Genomic DNA, 13,984 nt, shown 5'->3' with positions numbered 1-13,984 from the left:
CTGACTCTTCAGTTGATCCATCAGTTCACTGAAGCCACATTAGAAATGGTCTCAATGAAAAGGTGACTCTCAAGAAGCCACACTTAAGAAATTAAAATATGCAGAAAAGGCTGCAGTGTGCCAAATTAAACAAGAACTGGACTGCTAATCAGTGGCACTGTGTATTATGAAGTGATGAATCCAAATGGTTTTGTTGAAATTATCAATATGTGCAGAAGAGTTCACGAAAGAGGTACAACAGTGAGTGTCCACAGCCTTCCATCAAACACGGTGGTGTCATGGTGTGAGGGTGCATTTCAGTTAGTGGTGTAGAAGATCTTGTCAAACTTGATGGAATTATGAACACGGAAAAGTACCACCAGATTTTTTAGTATGACAGTGTTCCCAAACAATGCAGTATAAGTATCATTGGACAGAGAGAGAGAGAGAAACAGAACCTGACCCCAGACCTCAACATTGAATACTGAGGCAAACGTCCACATGGTTGAAATCAGATCTAAGCAGCTGCTGAACCAGTATACACAAGGTGGTTCTGTTATCTCAGACAGCAGATACTTTGAAAGTGGCGAGTGCGACACACCTGTACAGCCATCACTGATAGTACCAATTAATATGACTTTTACTGCTGAGAAAAGACAAAGAACGTCGTAATTTTGACTAATTTAATACATGTACAGTCTGAGAGTCTTCTACTGAGATGTGTATAAACCTGTGGATGTTCCCAAAGCACAGCTTCCTATAGCACAGACAAAAAAGAACTTAATTCCTCTTATTAAAGGAGACTTTATCAAGATATTAAAATAGAAGAAAAAGCCTTGAGTTTAATCGCACATTTCATTTACCGTAATTAATATTTATGAGAAAGCGCGCATAAAAATTCAGAATTTACCTAATGTTTTGTTGTATTGCAGTTTTTACCTCATTTTTTTGTCATATAATACTCTTTTTTTTTTTTTTGCATTTCACAGTTTTTAGAGTTTATTAAATTGTGTATGTGCTTAAATGGTTTGGCTGGTATAATGCCAGTTTCAAGGGGGGAAAAAACCTATATTATCTATATATTTGAATCCACCCATTTTTCTGTGATTGCTCGCACCTCCTGTCAATCAGTGTGACTCAGATTGCGCTAAGACGCAATAAATTGTTTACTAATTTATTTTATGCAACCGTGGTCTATGAGGGTTGTTAGAGCTAAAAGACGGCTCCACAGACACTTCTTACTGACCAATGTAGCTTCCTGTTAACAGCCTCTGTCCATGGTGCTGAACTCTGATCATGTGACTGTCCTATACGTTTCCGCCACCCGCTCTTCTTTTCTTGTTTTAGCAGCCCCTTTTTTTTTGAAGCCACACAAACAAAACGGCTTGGGCTGCACTTTTAATTTACGCACGTAACAATACGTGACAGGTGACTGCGCCTTTTACTGAGGCCCCCGGATTGTTTCCTCATCGCCATTTCGGGTGTGATAATAATAATAATGGACACCGACTACTCGTCCGGCCTGGAGAACCCTCTGTACAGCGAGCTCAAGTATTTCTGTAGGAAAATACGGGAGGCCTACAATGAGCTCAAAGAGGACCTGACACCTTATCGCGATGACCGCTTTTATAGGTAGGCGCCTCTAGCTTAAATATACACACATGCATGGTGGGTTTACTTTCATTGTGTGCGTCTGCGTTTTAAATCAGAAATATCTTACATCTCTGTCGTGACGCCAGCCATCCGTCTTTTTTTTTTTTCGTTTAAAAAAACGTTATACAGAACCAGTGGTTTTCTAAACCATAATGCAGGAGAAATTCAAATAAATGGGGGAAACGGGAAAGGCGGTGAGTCCTTTGCCGACATACACTTAGAACACATATGTTAGCTAAATCCACAATTTAAACGCGGTACGATTTCTACCAAAGGCAACAAGTGCTACCCTGTAGAAATGTATTTCTTTAGATGCATTTTAATGTCGATTAAAAGCCATATTTAATTGTACGAAACCAAATGGTTGGTTGTATGATTCGTGAGAGATATAATTTTCATCACTCTGGTTGTTAGAAGTCAACGCTCGACATGCGATGTGTTCCCACTACGCCTGCGCGAAACTATCAGCCGTTACTTTGAATATATTTAATCACACGCCTTAATAAAATAAGGCTCTGTTACCATAGATTAAATATATCGATGTAATGTACAATACTAAATTAATTTAGTGTATGTAACGCTTTGTATAGTGTTAAGGTACTAAACGTTAGTGAGCTGATAAGAAAAGGAGGCAATGGGATGCTCCTTCACTCCCAGAAGCCTCCTTTTCACGACCCCTTTTCCCCTGTCTGCTGCCGTCACGAGACTCCGCCCCTCCCATTCGATGACGTTGCATTCCAGTTGTCGTGGAGTGATGTTGATACGCGGATGTGGATTCACTGCGAAATTTTCACGGGTTTTCACTTCACCAACGTCGCTAACCGACAGAAATGGAAATGTACGGGTAAGATTTGTCCAGTCGAGATCCTCGAAGTACTCCACTAGTACTTACAAGCATGAAAAGTAGCGTTAGAGGCACTGTGTAGCTCTGCTGGGATCAACCACTGCTAGCATGAAGTAGCATGGGAGCTAATCACTGTTGACATATCCGTCTCTGAACAGCCTCTGAGCTAACACAGAAACCACTAAACAAATATTCGCCACCAGGTTTCGTTCGTGCTACTTTCTTCGTGTGGATGTCTTACTTAGTGTGTGATAATCCCAGTGACTGTCTCCCCGTGACAGATTGGCTCCCATGCGGCTGTACACCCTATCTAAAAGACATTTTGTGCTAGTCTTCGTGGTCTTCCTGATGTGCTTCGGCCTCACAGTCTTCATAGGAATAACAGGTATGATGACAGTGATCATTCAAATGTAAACGTTAAAATAAACCAGCCATCGCCTATCTTTTCCTGTTTGAGGTTAGGTTAGGTTTCTGGGATGTTGCACTGATTTAACAAGTGTTTTGTTTTGTAGGTCCAAGGATTATTGCTGAGCAGGAGCACAATGGTGACCAGTTCCTTGCAAAAAACGTTTCTGTTAAGGTGAGGCATTTGTTAGATAGAAGGATATGCATCGGCAGTTTTGCACTAAAATATTTGAGGACCGTGGTTGAAAAGTCAAGGAAATGCCCATTACTTTGAATTTGATGGAAAATGTTGATAAGAGAGTCACTGCTTGGAGAATTAGACTCCTTTTACACTACGTTTCTTAACAATATTGATATTGTTTTGCTGTGGTGAAACTTAAATGTCCCAAAGATAGACTGCAAAAATCTAGTTTTAGATATTTTCCCCAGTGTCTTTTTATTGTGCTATTTCATGCAGTCACGGTGAACTTGCTGATTCGCTTAAATTGGAATTGTAAAGGGATAGGAGTAAATGGCTTATAAAGTGAAATGATTCATCCTCTCCATTCATAATTTCTCTTCTTGCTGCAGAGATGATCTTCTTAAGGCTTTGTAGACTGAAATCTGATTAATTAATGATAATTAATAATAGTAAAGGCTGCTTAATGCAAACCAATCTCGAATTCACTTTACTCTGTTAGTATAGACTATAATCTTTATTTGAGGAGCTCTTTAAAAATGTATATCAGTGCAGCACCTTGATAAGAAGCACATTTTATTACATCAACTTAATGTTCATAGTTCAACTGTGTCTTTAACAGCGTGTCGTTGAAGGTTCACAACTTATCAGAAGGTTTTAGGGGTTCAATATCTTGCCCAAGGATACTTTAGCGAAGTATGTTATTGTTATGTTTGTTTATTACATTGTCATCGATTGGAGCAGTCTATTTTGTTTTATGTTGGTCTGAGAAAAGCGTTCTCATTTGAGCGTCCCCTTTTGTGATTTTTTTTAATAATTTAAGTTTGCTGATAATAATAATAATAATAATAATAATAATAATAAATGTATAAACAGATTGTGCCTTTCTTTATGTGTTTTCAGACTGGGCCCTTTCATCTAGTTTCTTCTCCCCTGACCACCTACAATCAGCAGCTGTGGCTCACGTGTGTGATGCAGGCTGAAAACAGCAAAAGTAAGAGACTACAGATTGAGCTTTTTACAGTTTTGTTTTGGGGGTGGAGACAGCTTTCTCTTTTAATATAATTTGCGTAACACCACGTAACACTACTGTTATTTGTGCTGTCAGTGAGAGATTTCAAGCAGCCTTTTGAGATCAATGTTGAGTTGAAGGGAGTGATGCAGGATGCCAGCGTGATGCACATCAACAACGGGCGCATTAAGTCACGGATGCTGCACTGCGCGGCTGCTGTAAGTATCAGTCCGCCTGCTCTCACAGCAGTGTGTGTGTCAGAGAAGACAATTTTAGATGCACATTTAAGAAGTAGTGCAGGTGGTTATTGAGCATGTGTTGTTTTGCTTTTTTCTTTTTGTCTCACCTCACAGAATTGCGATGAGATCATTGTACTGCATCTGGGCTACCTGAACTACACCCAGTACCAGGTTATGGTGAGCTTCAAAGGCCTTGAAAATATCACATATGACATCAAGGTTAAGTTTGTGGTAAGTTAAAAAGACCCTAGTTTTTTTTTGTTTGTTTGTTTGTTGTTGTTTTTTTTAAATTGCTCAAGGCCTCAAGTAACTCACATGCTTTTGAACTCCTCTCTCTCTTGCTCCCCTGTTTTTCCCTCTTCAGTGGAAAACATATAATTCCACTTTCTCACAAGTGGAAATTTGGTTCCGGTTTGTCTTTGTGGTATTGACCTTCATGGTGACCGTAAGAACATGATAATTTTTTTTCCCATTCACTTTTATCTGCACATTCTGTCCTGTTATAGCACTTAAAACCAAAACCTTTTTCCAGATGGGATAACTAATGGTACTTTTCCCTGTTTGTGCCAGTGTATGTTTGCTCACTCACTGAGGAAATTTTCCATGAGAGACTGGGGGATAGAGCAGAAGTGGATGTCTATTCTTCTCCCTTTGTTGCTGCTCTACAATGGTAAGTTTTTCTTCTCACTTGAGGACACATTTTACCTGTCACTTACACACCTGGAGCCAATTGCACCAACTCAACAAACAAGAGCTGGAGTTTCCCGGGGCTGTCTTTTGTCTTCTCTTCTGTTCATAATTTTGACAGACAGCATTTCTAGATGTGCCCAAGGGGAAGGAGGGTATCGATTTCAGTGGTCTTGCATCTTATCTCTACTTTTTTGTGGATGATATGGTCCTGTTGGCTTCATTGTGTGACATCCTCCACCTTGCACTGGGGCAGTTTGTAGCATGGTTGAGGATGAGCACCTCCAAGTCTTGAGGCTGTGGCTCTCAGCTAGATAGGGGTGGTGGGAGATTGATAGGTGGATTGATGCATGAGTCTGCCGTGATGCACTCTATTATGGTGACAGTAGAGATGAGTGTGATCTACCGTTCTACCTACTCTCATGCAGTGTTGGGACTAACGCGTTATTAAGTAACGCGTTACAGTAACTATGTTATTATTGTGGTAACGAGCACGGTAACTAGTTATTATGCCAAAATCAGGAACGCGTTAGTCGTTACTGGGATTTAGATAGGGTCGTTACTCGTTACTTCGTGTGGTGGCTATCGCGGAGCTTCCACAGATTCAGTAACATTAGCAAGTGGTGGAGGCCAGCAGGTGGATGAGAGAAAGTGGACGCAGAAGGAAAAGAGACCCGAGGCGGCCACCGGTCCAAGTGTGAACTGAACTTCAGGTAAGAAGTTATGACCTGCAGTCTATCTGGGTCAGATATAAACCAAGTTTAGGTGCAGTTTATTTTCGTTATTCTGACTTTTTCCATACTGTGTACTAGCTAGCATGAAGGAGTTTCTATACAGCTGGGTGGGTGCTACGAAGTTAATGATGTTGAACTTTATTTTGTTCATAAGTTATTAGAGTTGCCAACCGTCCCGTCTGGTATTCAGAGAAAATATTACGCGTTTCTTATTGAGGCGAAAAGGAACAGTTTGTCCCGTAATTCAGCTACAATGAAAAAGGCACAAAGCTGGAGTTTACGCTTTACGCTGCACAGCTGCCTCTTCTTCTTTCATCCTCCCCCCTCCCTCTCCCGTTTCTACTTCAATCATGAAAACTGATCAATGATCAGCTGATCGGCTCTCTTGTTTGTTTATCGCCCACTTTGCGCCAGAAAGAGGAAACCAGCTGATGTCGCGCTAAACAACAGCAGCACTTTTAAGCTTGATCAGCTGTTGTTAGAATTGATTTAATATTAATTTCTAGTATCAGCTGATGTTTGCTGGAGCCACAGCTGCAAAAAAGCTGCTGGTCATGATATCGGTTTGGTTATCTGGTGAGAGGGAAACATGAAGATGAAACCAGGAGATGTCCTTACTGAATCATCAGAGCTGAACAGGTGATGGAGAAACAGGTTTACCTTTTAGGTGACATAAATGAGTTGAAGAGAAGTTATGAACTGTTTCTGAGAGACAGATAACCCCAGGATCCTTTTTAGGTAGTTGACAGCTGGTAACTGTGCAGGTGTGGATCTAGCAAAGTTTTGCCAGGGGGGCCAGGTAGGGCATTAACAGGGAGAGGTGGGCACAAAGAAATACTTTTCTTTCTTATTCTCATTTAAAATGTCTAGCTTTTAAAAAATAATTATCTCAATCTTACAACAAACGATTGATGCATATATACCATCAAAGCAGTGTACATCACTGTCACAACAGCGTTTGTTTTCATTCAAAGGCTTTATGATTTTTCCTATAATGGTGGGCCAGTCTCTAGTCAAAATGCCCGTCCAGCCCTGTATGCAGCTCATCTGCAGTCTGGTGTTACCTACATCTTCCTATTCAGAAGGCAGAATTTCCGAGTTACAGTACAGTAAGTTGAGTACAATCAAAGCATCACGACTGCAGTTTTTGTGTTGGATGTAAAAGGCACACATGACGCTGTGACGTAGGCTAGAATCATGGCAACGGTCAATGACGGTCCAGGTGTGGGATTTCTCTCGTGGAAATATGCACATTATCTTTTCCTTTCTATTGGTAGGTGGCACAGTGCACTTGTGGCAAGTAAGCAAGCTAGAAGACTGGCAAAGTTATGGAAGCAACACATTAACAAGAGAATTCTGAGTAAAACCAAAGTTACTTTCCCTAGTAACTAGTTACTTTGAAAGTAACGAGTAACTTGAAGTAACTGAGTTACTTTTGATAGAAGTAACTAGTAATGTAACTAAGTTACTATTTTAAAGTAACTTACCCAACACTGCTCTCATGTATGGTCATGTATGGTCGCGTGCTGTGGGTATTCAATGAGTACAAGTGAGGGACATAAGAATTCTCAGAGTATTGTCTGGGCTCTTCCTTAGAGGTAGGGTCAGGAGCTAAGTCATTTGAGAGGAGCTAAAGAAAGAAGAGCTGTAGGAGTGGCAGGACAGAGGGTGTAAAGTGCCCCCTCTGGATAAGTGGGAGAAAATGGATATAACTAAATTAAAATATGTTTCCACTTACAAACATTATATCTGAGTTGTAGAGACTAGTTGCCATTTATATATATTTTTTATTTATGCATTGCAGTGTATTTAAAGTTGTAGAGAGCTGACCCTTACAAACAGGTGATATGAAGCGTGGTGAACACGTCACCTGACACATTACAGAAACATAAATGATCCAATAAGAACATTTGGGTAATAATTTCTATAAGAAAACATACACCTCTCTGTGTACACACTCAACAGTTTGCTTGTTTTCATCGTTCAGATCCTTTCTTCCCGCTGTCATTCCTGGTGAACAGCTGGTTTCCAGGGACCTTGGACACCTTCTTTCAGGCACTGTTCCTGTGTGCTCTGCTGCTCTTCTGGCTCTGTGTTTATCACGGCATCAGAGTCCAGGTGGGTACAGTATTAATCTGCAGCTTCAGTGATTTCCTTCCATTTTTAGCACACCAACATGAATCTTTTATCTTGGTGTTTTGCTTCTGCAGGGTGAGAGGAAATTTCTGACTTTCTACCTGCCTAAGCTGGTTATCGTCGGTCTTCTGTGGCTGTCAGCAGTTACTCTGGGCATATGGCAAACGTAAGCGCGACCTCCAGACAGAACCCAGCTCATTGAACTTGTGATTTATATGCATACCGAACAAGCAGACTAAGCTTTACTCCATCTGAATTTTCAGGGTTAATGAACTCCAAGATCCCACCTATCAGTACAAAGTGGATATAGCGAACTTTCAGGTAAGACTGTTACCGTTAGCACTTTTTTAAACAGCTTCTTATAAAGTGAAAGCTGAAGAAATTTCTTATCCAGTGTGTAATGTTTTATCTGTAATTTGTCATTTAAAAGACTAAAGTTTATAAATTTTTGTTCATTTTAATTTGATTAATGTGCTTATGGATAGATATTACATAGAAATAGCTTCAGGTCTACTTTCATTTATTTTGAGCTACATGACTATTAACTGAGCCCTTTGTTATTTTTTTAAAGGGTATGAAAGTCTTCTTCCTGATTGTCGTCGCCCTCTACATCTTATACTTGATATTCCTGATTGTCAGAGCTTGTTCTGAACTTAAGAACATGCCTTACTCAGGTATCAGAGCACAACACAACTCTCAGTGTTCGATTCGACTTCAACTTTTAATGTAAAAGTGTTAACCAGCTGTCTCTTCTCGATCACCAGATCTCCGGCTTAAGTTTCTGACAGCGCTGACGTTTGTGGTTCTTATTATCAGGTATGTTCAACAAAGAGCAAACTTTTTTTTTTTAACGTTTTCACAATTTCTGTGTTTCTGATTAACCTCTCTTTCTCCCGCAGCATGGCTATTCTCTACTTGAGGTTTGGTGCTAAGGCTCTTCAAGACAACTTTGTTGCTGAATTGTCCACCCATTACCAGAACTATATCCTTTGACTTATATTCATTTGTGCTCATTTGCATCACAACTTGGCATATTTATTGGTTCATGAGGTGGAGTTGGTTGTCCACTAAGGCCAATGGTTCAATTCCCGCATCCTCTAGTCTACATGTTGAAGGATCCTTTGGCTAGATACTGAACCCTGATTTGAAAAACATGCTGTATGTGTGTGTGTGAATGAAGCTTGTAGTAAAGAAAGTACTATGAGTGTTCAAATAGCGCTATATAAGTACTAGTCCATTTGATCATCACTGTTCCTTAATTCAAAACATACCAGCTGAATTTTTGTCCTTCTATGGCCTGCTCAACTTTTACTTGTACACATTAGCATTTGTGTATTCTCCTTCGAAAAATGCACTTTATGGTGAGTTAGATAGAAGTTTCTTTGTCGCTCATTTATACCAGCACGCTTTGCCAGCATGCTTTTTTTAAAATTCAAATTTTATGTTGAATTTCCCAGACTCCCAGTTGAAGGATAATCCAGCTTTCTCCATGCTAAATGACTCAGACGACGAAGTGATATACGGGTAGGTGTTTTATCTACTCGCCTTTCAAATCCCTTTTAATTGTGCAGAGTAAACTCAGTGTAAGCATACTAGACCCCCTGATATTTTTCTTGTTTTTTTTCAGGAGTGATTATGAAGACATGCCTTTACAAAACGGGCGTGCGATCAAAGCAACTGCCAAGTACCAGGATGAGAGTGACAGTGACTGAGGTATCTCTGACTGTGTCCACGTTGGAAACTCTTGTGCACATGTACAAAAAGGATGCACATGAATTTATGTACTCCAAAGTGTACATAATTATATTTTTAAAACGGTTCATGTCTACTGAATGTACTGCTTTTGGATGGTGAGGTATGATGTAGCCACTCAGACTTTTTTTCTTAATTGAAAATAAGGGAAACAAACACTTTGTTTTAATCTATAAACCCCCTACCCTCACCTACCCATTGCCAGCCTTTTTTCTCAACTTGATGATTAAAATTATCAGGAAAAAGGACTCATATTAACCAGGGATGTTTCTGTGAATTCATCATTTCTTTTTCCTTTAAAAAAAAAAAAAAAAAAAATGCCTTGTATTAAACAACCGTTTTCTTTCTTGTGTTAATGCCATTTCTTTCCACTCTGGGAACAATGGAAAGTCACTTATCTGGTCAGAGCTCAGTGACATTTACAGGTAATGCTGCATCTGCTGCACATGAGCTTCTTAAAAGTAGATACAGTGTGGCTCGCTTGTCCTGACATGACGTGTAAACAGGGAGTCTGCTGACATTGGTTTGTCTTCAAGACGATGAATACAGAGAGCCTTAAACTCAATCGCAGGTACCACTTGCTATTTCTATTTTTGGCAAAGCAGCTATATGTAATTGCACTTTTCAAGAATTTTATTTATCTTGCCAAAAAAGTGATGACACTGTATTTTGTGACACATTGCATGTATTTTCTCACAGCAGTATAACGGACTACAGACCTATTATAAATTAAATGTTTCTTTATCCCAGCATGTACAGTAGTTGTTGGATTGTTTTGAAGCAAACTTTTTTTCCCCCAGCAGCTTTGCCCATATTTCCTTACAATGTGGGAAACTGTGCCATTTTTTTCAGTTGCCTAAAGCTAGAGGTCAAGTTGACAAATTGGCCAAAACAAATGTATTTCTCTTCTCTGTAAATATATATTTTAACCAAGATGGTGCCTTGTCTCTACATCACCCAATTTTCTTCTAAATGGGACTGCAATCTTAAGAATTGTAAGTGCTTCAAGATTAGTGTACATGTCTGATTCTTTCGGTGCAAGTGTAGCTTTTGTTAGTTTAAGGTGGTTAAACTGGGTGGTTTTTGGTGTTTAAAAAATACCTGCAATATTTGTTGCTTCAAAAGATAAAGCTTGTACATGTAGCAGTATCATGTCATGTTGTGTAAATAAAACTATGTACATAAGGCATATCTGTTTTAATAAATCTCTCTTAACACACAAGATGAACATATCAAAATCCCAAAACAAACAGCGGGAGTTCTCAAAAATGTGGACACAATCAGTGGGTTTGGTGATGTAGGTTCAGATGGCGAGCCCGAATACACTGACAATGCAGTACACAGACTTGTTCTCCCATCTCACTGCACAGCTTCCTGTTGGGTATAACATTACATTATATCAGTAAGTAGCGGAGTTAAATTTATACATTCAAACAAAATAAGGGGTTAATTTTCTCACAGAAAACTAAAAATATAAATCATGAATCAGTTATTAAGATGATCAGTTCCTCTGTATTCATCTTTACTGTTCTGAGCAATGATTAAGCCTCTAAATCAGGGGGGTCAAACTTAATTTAGATCTGAATTTGTCTTAATTAGCAAATCACGTGCAAAACATGATTAACAGCCTGAGATATCAGTTGTTCAGTTCTGTTTTAGTTCAAAGGTTTTAGTATTAGGACATGATAAAAATCACTGGGTCCTTAGCAGCTTCTAAAATGATGTAAATACAACTTCAGATGAAGAACAACTGATGTGCAGCAACAATTGCTTCTCCGTGGTATTACTGGAATTTGTCCTCCTCAACATTGTAATAATGAAACTGCCCAAACCTGCTTGGGCAGAGATTTGGGTATCACACTTGCTGATCATTGCAGTTGCTGATGATCAGTTAATGAAGTGTATTTGATTATTATACTATTGATACTATTACACTCTTAAATCCTATGTATGCAGCAAATATGTACTTAGTATTTTACATTCTCCTGTTGCACTTACGCTTAGTTTTTATTAAATCACCGTATTGCTGTTCATCTGAGGTTGTACTGAAATACAATCAGTCACACGCACAGTCTGGGACGCAAATCCTTTCATTGATAAACCAATAACTTAAAAAAGAACAAATTCTACATGAGAAATACACAAGTGTTTTTGTCTTTACCATCGGTAGAGTTGTCCCAGAAGCATGTGCTGGCTGTTTGCATACCTGCTCCATTTTTCTGCATGATGACACAGGTTACTAACAGAACAAGAGAAGATAACAAGATAAAAAAAAAAAAATACTTTTGTGGTTTTTCTAATGCCAAACATTGGGAAATTCCTTTGTTGTAGCAGAGAAACATAAATTGCACATTATTTTATAGCACTTAGAAGTATAAAATAAGTCCATAAAATAAAATTCAGCATGAAATAATACTAATTTGAAATAAAAATAAAATGCATACAATAAAGTCAAATGTGTTAAAAAAAATCCAGATAAAACAGAATTAGAAATCCAGTAAAAACATATATATTGTTTTTTTTAACGTCCACTGAAAACCACAAGAGACACACGGTGGTTATTTCACGGGTAGGAGTCCACATACAGATATATTTGTAAGGCTTTCCCAGCTTGCTGAGCTGACTGAGGCACTGCTCCACTATACTGGTGGTCCACTGGTTCACTCGGTTGTGCTGGTAGGCATTCCCTCCTATGGTTGCTTCCACCGACTATGCAGACATTTTTTAATCATTAAAAAAAAAGAAAAAGTAATCAACACAGTAATCAAACAGCTTACAATAAGTCTTATACAGCTATTATTATTTTAAAAAGGGAATAAAATTAAGACTTTTAATAAAAGTTTTTCTCAAGGAGTGAATATGGTAGGGCAAATTAGTGGAGTACTGTATAACTGTTCAGCTAGAGACATTGCCTAGCAACCGCTACCGTGTCCTTAGCAACCGGTCATTCCTACACACAAATTTGAAAGCCAAGGCCCGACAGAACCTAAACTCGAGGTTTTTGGGGGTGAAACTAAAATATACCAACACTGCCAAGGGTTGTTTTTTTTTTTTTTTAAAAACTTTTTTAAAAATTTTTTTTTACCTCTTTTATGATTTTGCTCACGTCTTCATCGACGAACCCAGCCTGTTGAATGAAAAAAACCGCCGTTAAAGCTAGCAAGGCGACACAGCCTTCTAACCACACTTTCAGGGAAACGTAGTCAGCACGCGAAGTCAATGTATGTGACAGGAAAAACGTGCAACAACAACTAGTTTCGATGAACAAACCCACCTCTTCTTCTATCTGACAGTCCATGGCTTCGGCCTCCCCGAGTAACCTAGATATATCACTTCCGGTAGGTTTCCTTCACAATAAATGCGTATCGAGAAGAGGGAAAATTGTACAGGGAGTTATCAACAGGCGTTAATTCATCGGAAAACACAAGTATTTACAGAAATAATATCAAAGAAACAAAGAAATAAATAAAAAAAAAATTTTTAAATAAAAATGACATTATTATTATTATTATTATTATTATTATTATTATTATTATTATTATTATTATTGTTATTATTATTGTGATATTCTGGATTAGGCTCTTTGAAAGATCAGGACAGAAGGACGTGGATAGGTGCTTTATTGAACAGCAGGACATCACACACTAACTTGTTGGTTTCTTAGCGGTGCACAAACTACCCTTTTGTTGTTATATATTGGTCAACCAAGAACTAGCCCTGTAACAGGCACTTCTGTATTTTACCACTGGGGGGCAACAAATTCACTCTATTACAATTATTATTATTATTATTATTATTATTATTATTAATTTTCATGATGCTTCAAGTCCATTTCTGGATGGGAGCATGTGTTACTCTAAAACCTGTGCATTCCGTTTAGCGGTAATTGTACCCACAAATACATTTTCCTTTTGGCACGATATAATGGGAAAATGGGAAAACAGGTTATGCAACGGTATAAAGAAGAAAAGTTGGAAACACGTCCTTTTGATTTTAAAGGCAGCAACAAGTCTCAAAAACGTTGGAACAAGGGCAAGGAAAGGCTGAAAAAGCAAGTGGTACTAAAGAGGAATATCTGGAGGAACATTTTACAACTAATGAGGTTAAGTGACAGGTGATTATTAATAGACTGATTATACAATAGACTGATTATTGTGTTAACTTTACATAAACTGCTTTTGTAAACTTGTTTTTCTATAGTTTGCCTGCAAATATAGAGTATGCAGAGGTGTACACAGAAGAATGGAGCACTTGTTAGTCAACCAAATAAAAATTGCTGGCAATAGTTCTATTTAATGTTGTTATTTAATGTCAGACCATCACACCACAATGTTAAGACGTCTTACGCTCTACGCTAAGATTTAG

The 13,984-nt window shown here is 38.6% G+C and overlaps 2 protein-coding genes across 4 annotated transcripts; one reads left to right on the top strand and one right to left on the bottom strand.

The window, feature by feature from the left end:
• The first annotated feature begins 1,219 nt into the window (after positions 1-1,219).
• tmem181 (transmembrane protein 181) lies at positions 1,220-12,668 on the top strand. 3 transcript variants are annotated; one of them, XM_085134164.1, is made up of 17 exons: positions 1,220-1,611; positions 2,758-2,861; positions 2,989-3,056; positions 3,963-4,053; positions 4,168-4,289; positions 4,425-4,541; positions 4,675-4,755; positions 4,881-4,980; positions 7,719-7,849; positions 7,942-8,033; positions 8,131-8,188; positions 8,439-8,541; positions 8,632-8,683; positions 8,767-8,849; positions 9,139-9,228; positions 9,325-9,391; positions 9,495-12,668. In XM_085134164.1, exons 1-17 carry the CDS (start codon positions 1,478-1,480, stop codon positions 9,577-9,579), a joined length of 1,578 nt encoding a protein of 525 aa, XP_084990290.1. In that variant the 5' UTR covers positions 1,220-1,477; the 3' UTR covers positions 9,580-12,668. The 3 variants fall into 3 exon arrangements, with proteins under 3 accessions (XP_084990290.1, XP_084990292.1, XP_084990291.1); XM_085134166.1 differs by lacking the exon at positions 1,220-1,611 and adding an exon at positions 1,634-2,470; XM_085134165.1 differs by lacking the exon at positions 1,220-1,611 and adding an exon at positions 1,634-2,476.
• dynlt1b (dynein light chain Tctex-type 1b) lies at positions 9,926-13,003 on the bottom strand. Its single transcript, XM_085134185.1, has 5 exons — positions 12,894-13,003; positions 12,705-12,746; positions 12,205-12,328; positions 11,781-11,858; positions 9,926-10,993 (listed from the first exon to the last, which is right to left on the bottom strand). Exons 1-5 carry the CDS (start codon positions 12,915-12,917, stop codon positions 10,923-10,925), a joined length of 339 nt encoding a protein of 112 aa, XP_084990311.1. The 5' UTR covers positions 12,918-13,003; the 3' UTR covers positions 9,926-10,922.
• Positions 13,004-13,984: the final 981 nt, after the last annotated feature.

This window comes from Neolamprologus multifasciatus, chromosome 15 (assembly GCF_963576455.1).
Source record: "Neolamprologus multifasciatus chromosome 15, fNeoMul1.2, whole genome shotgun sequence".
Lineage (NCBI taxonomy): Eukaryota > Metazoa > Chordata > Actinopteri > Cichliformes > Cichlidae > Neolamprologus > Neolamprologus multifasciatus.
This window is presented reverse-complemented; position numbering and strand designations above follow the sequence as displayed.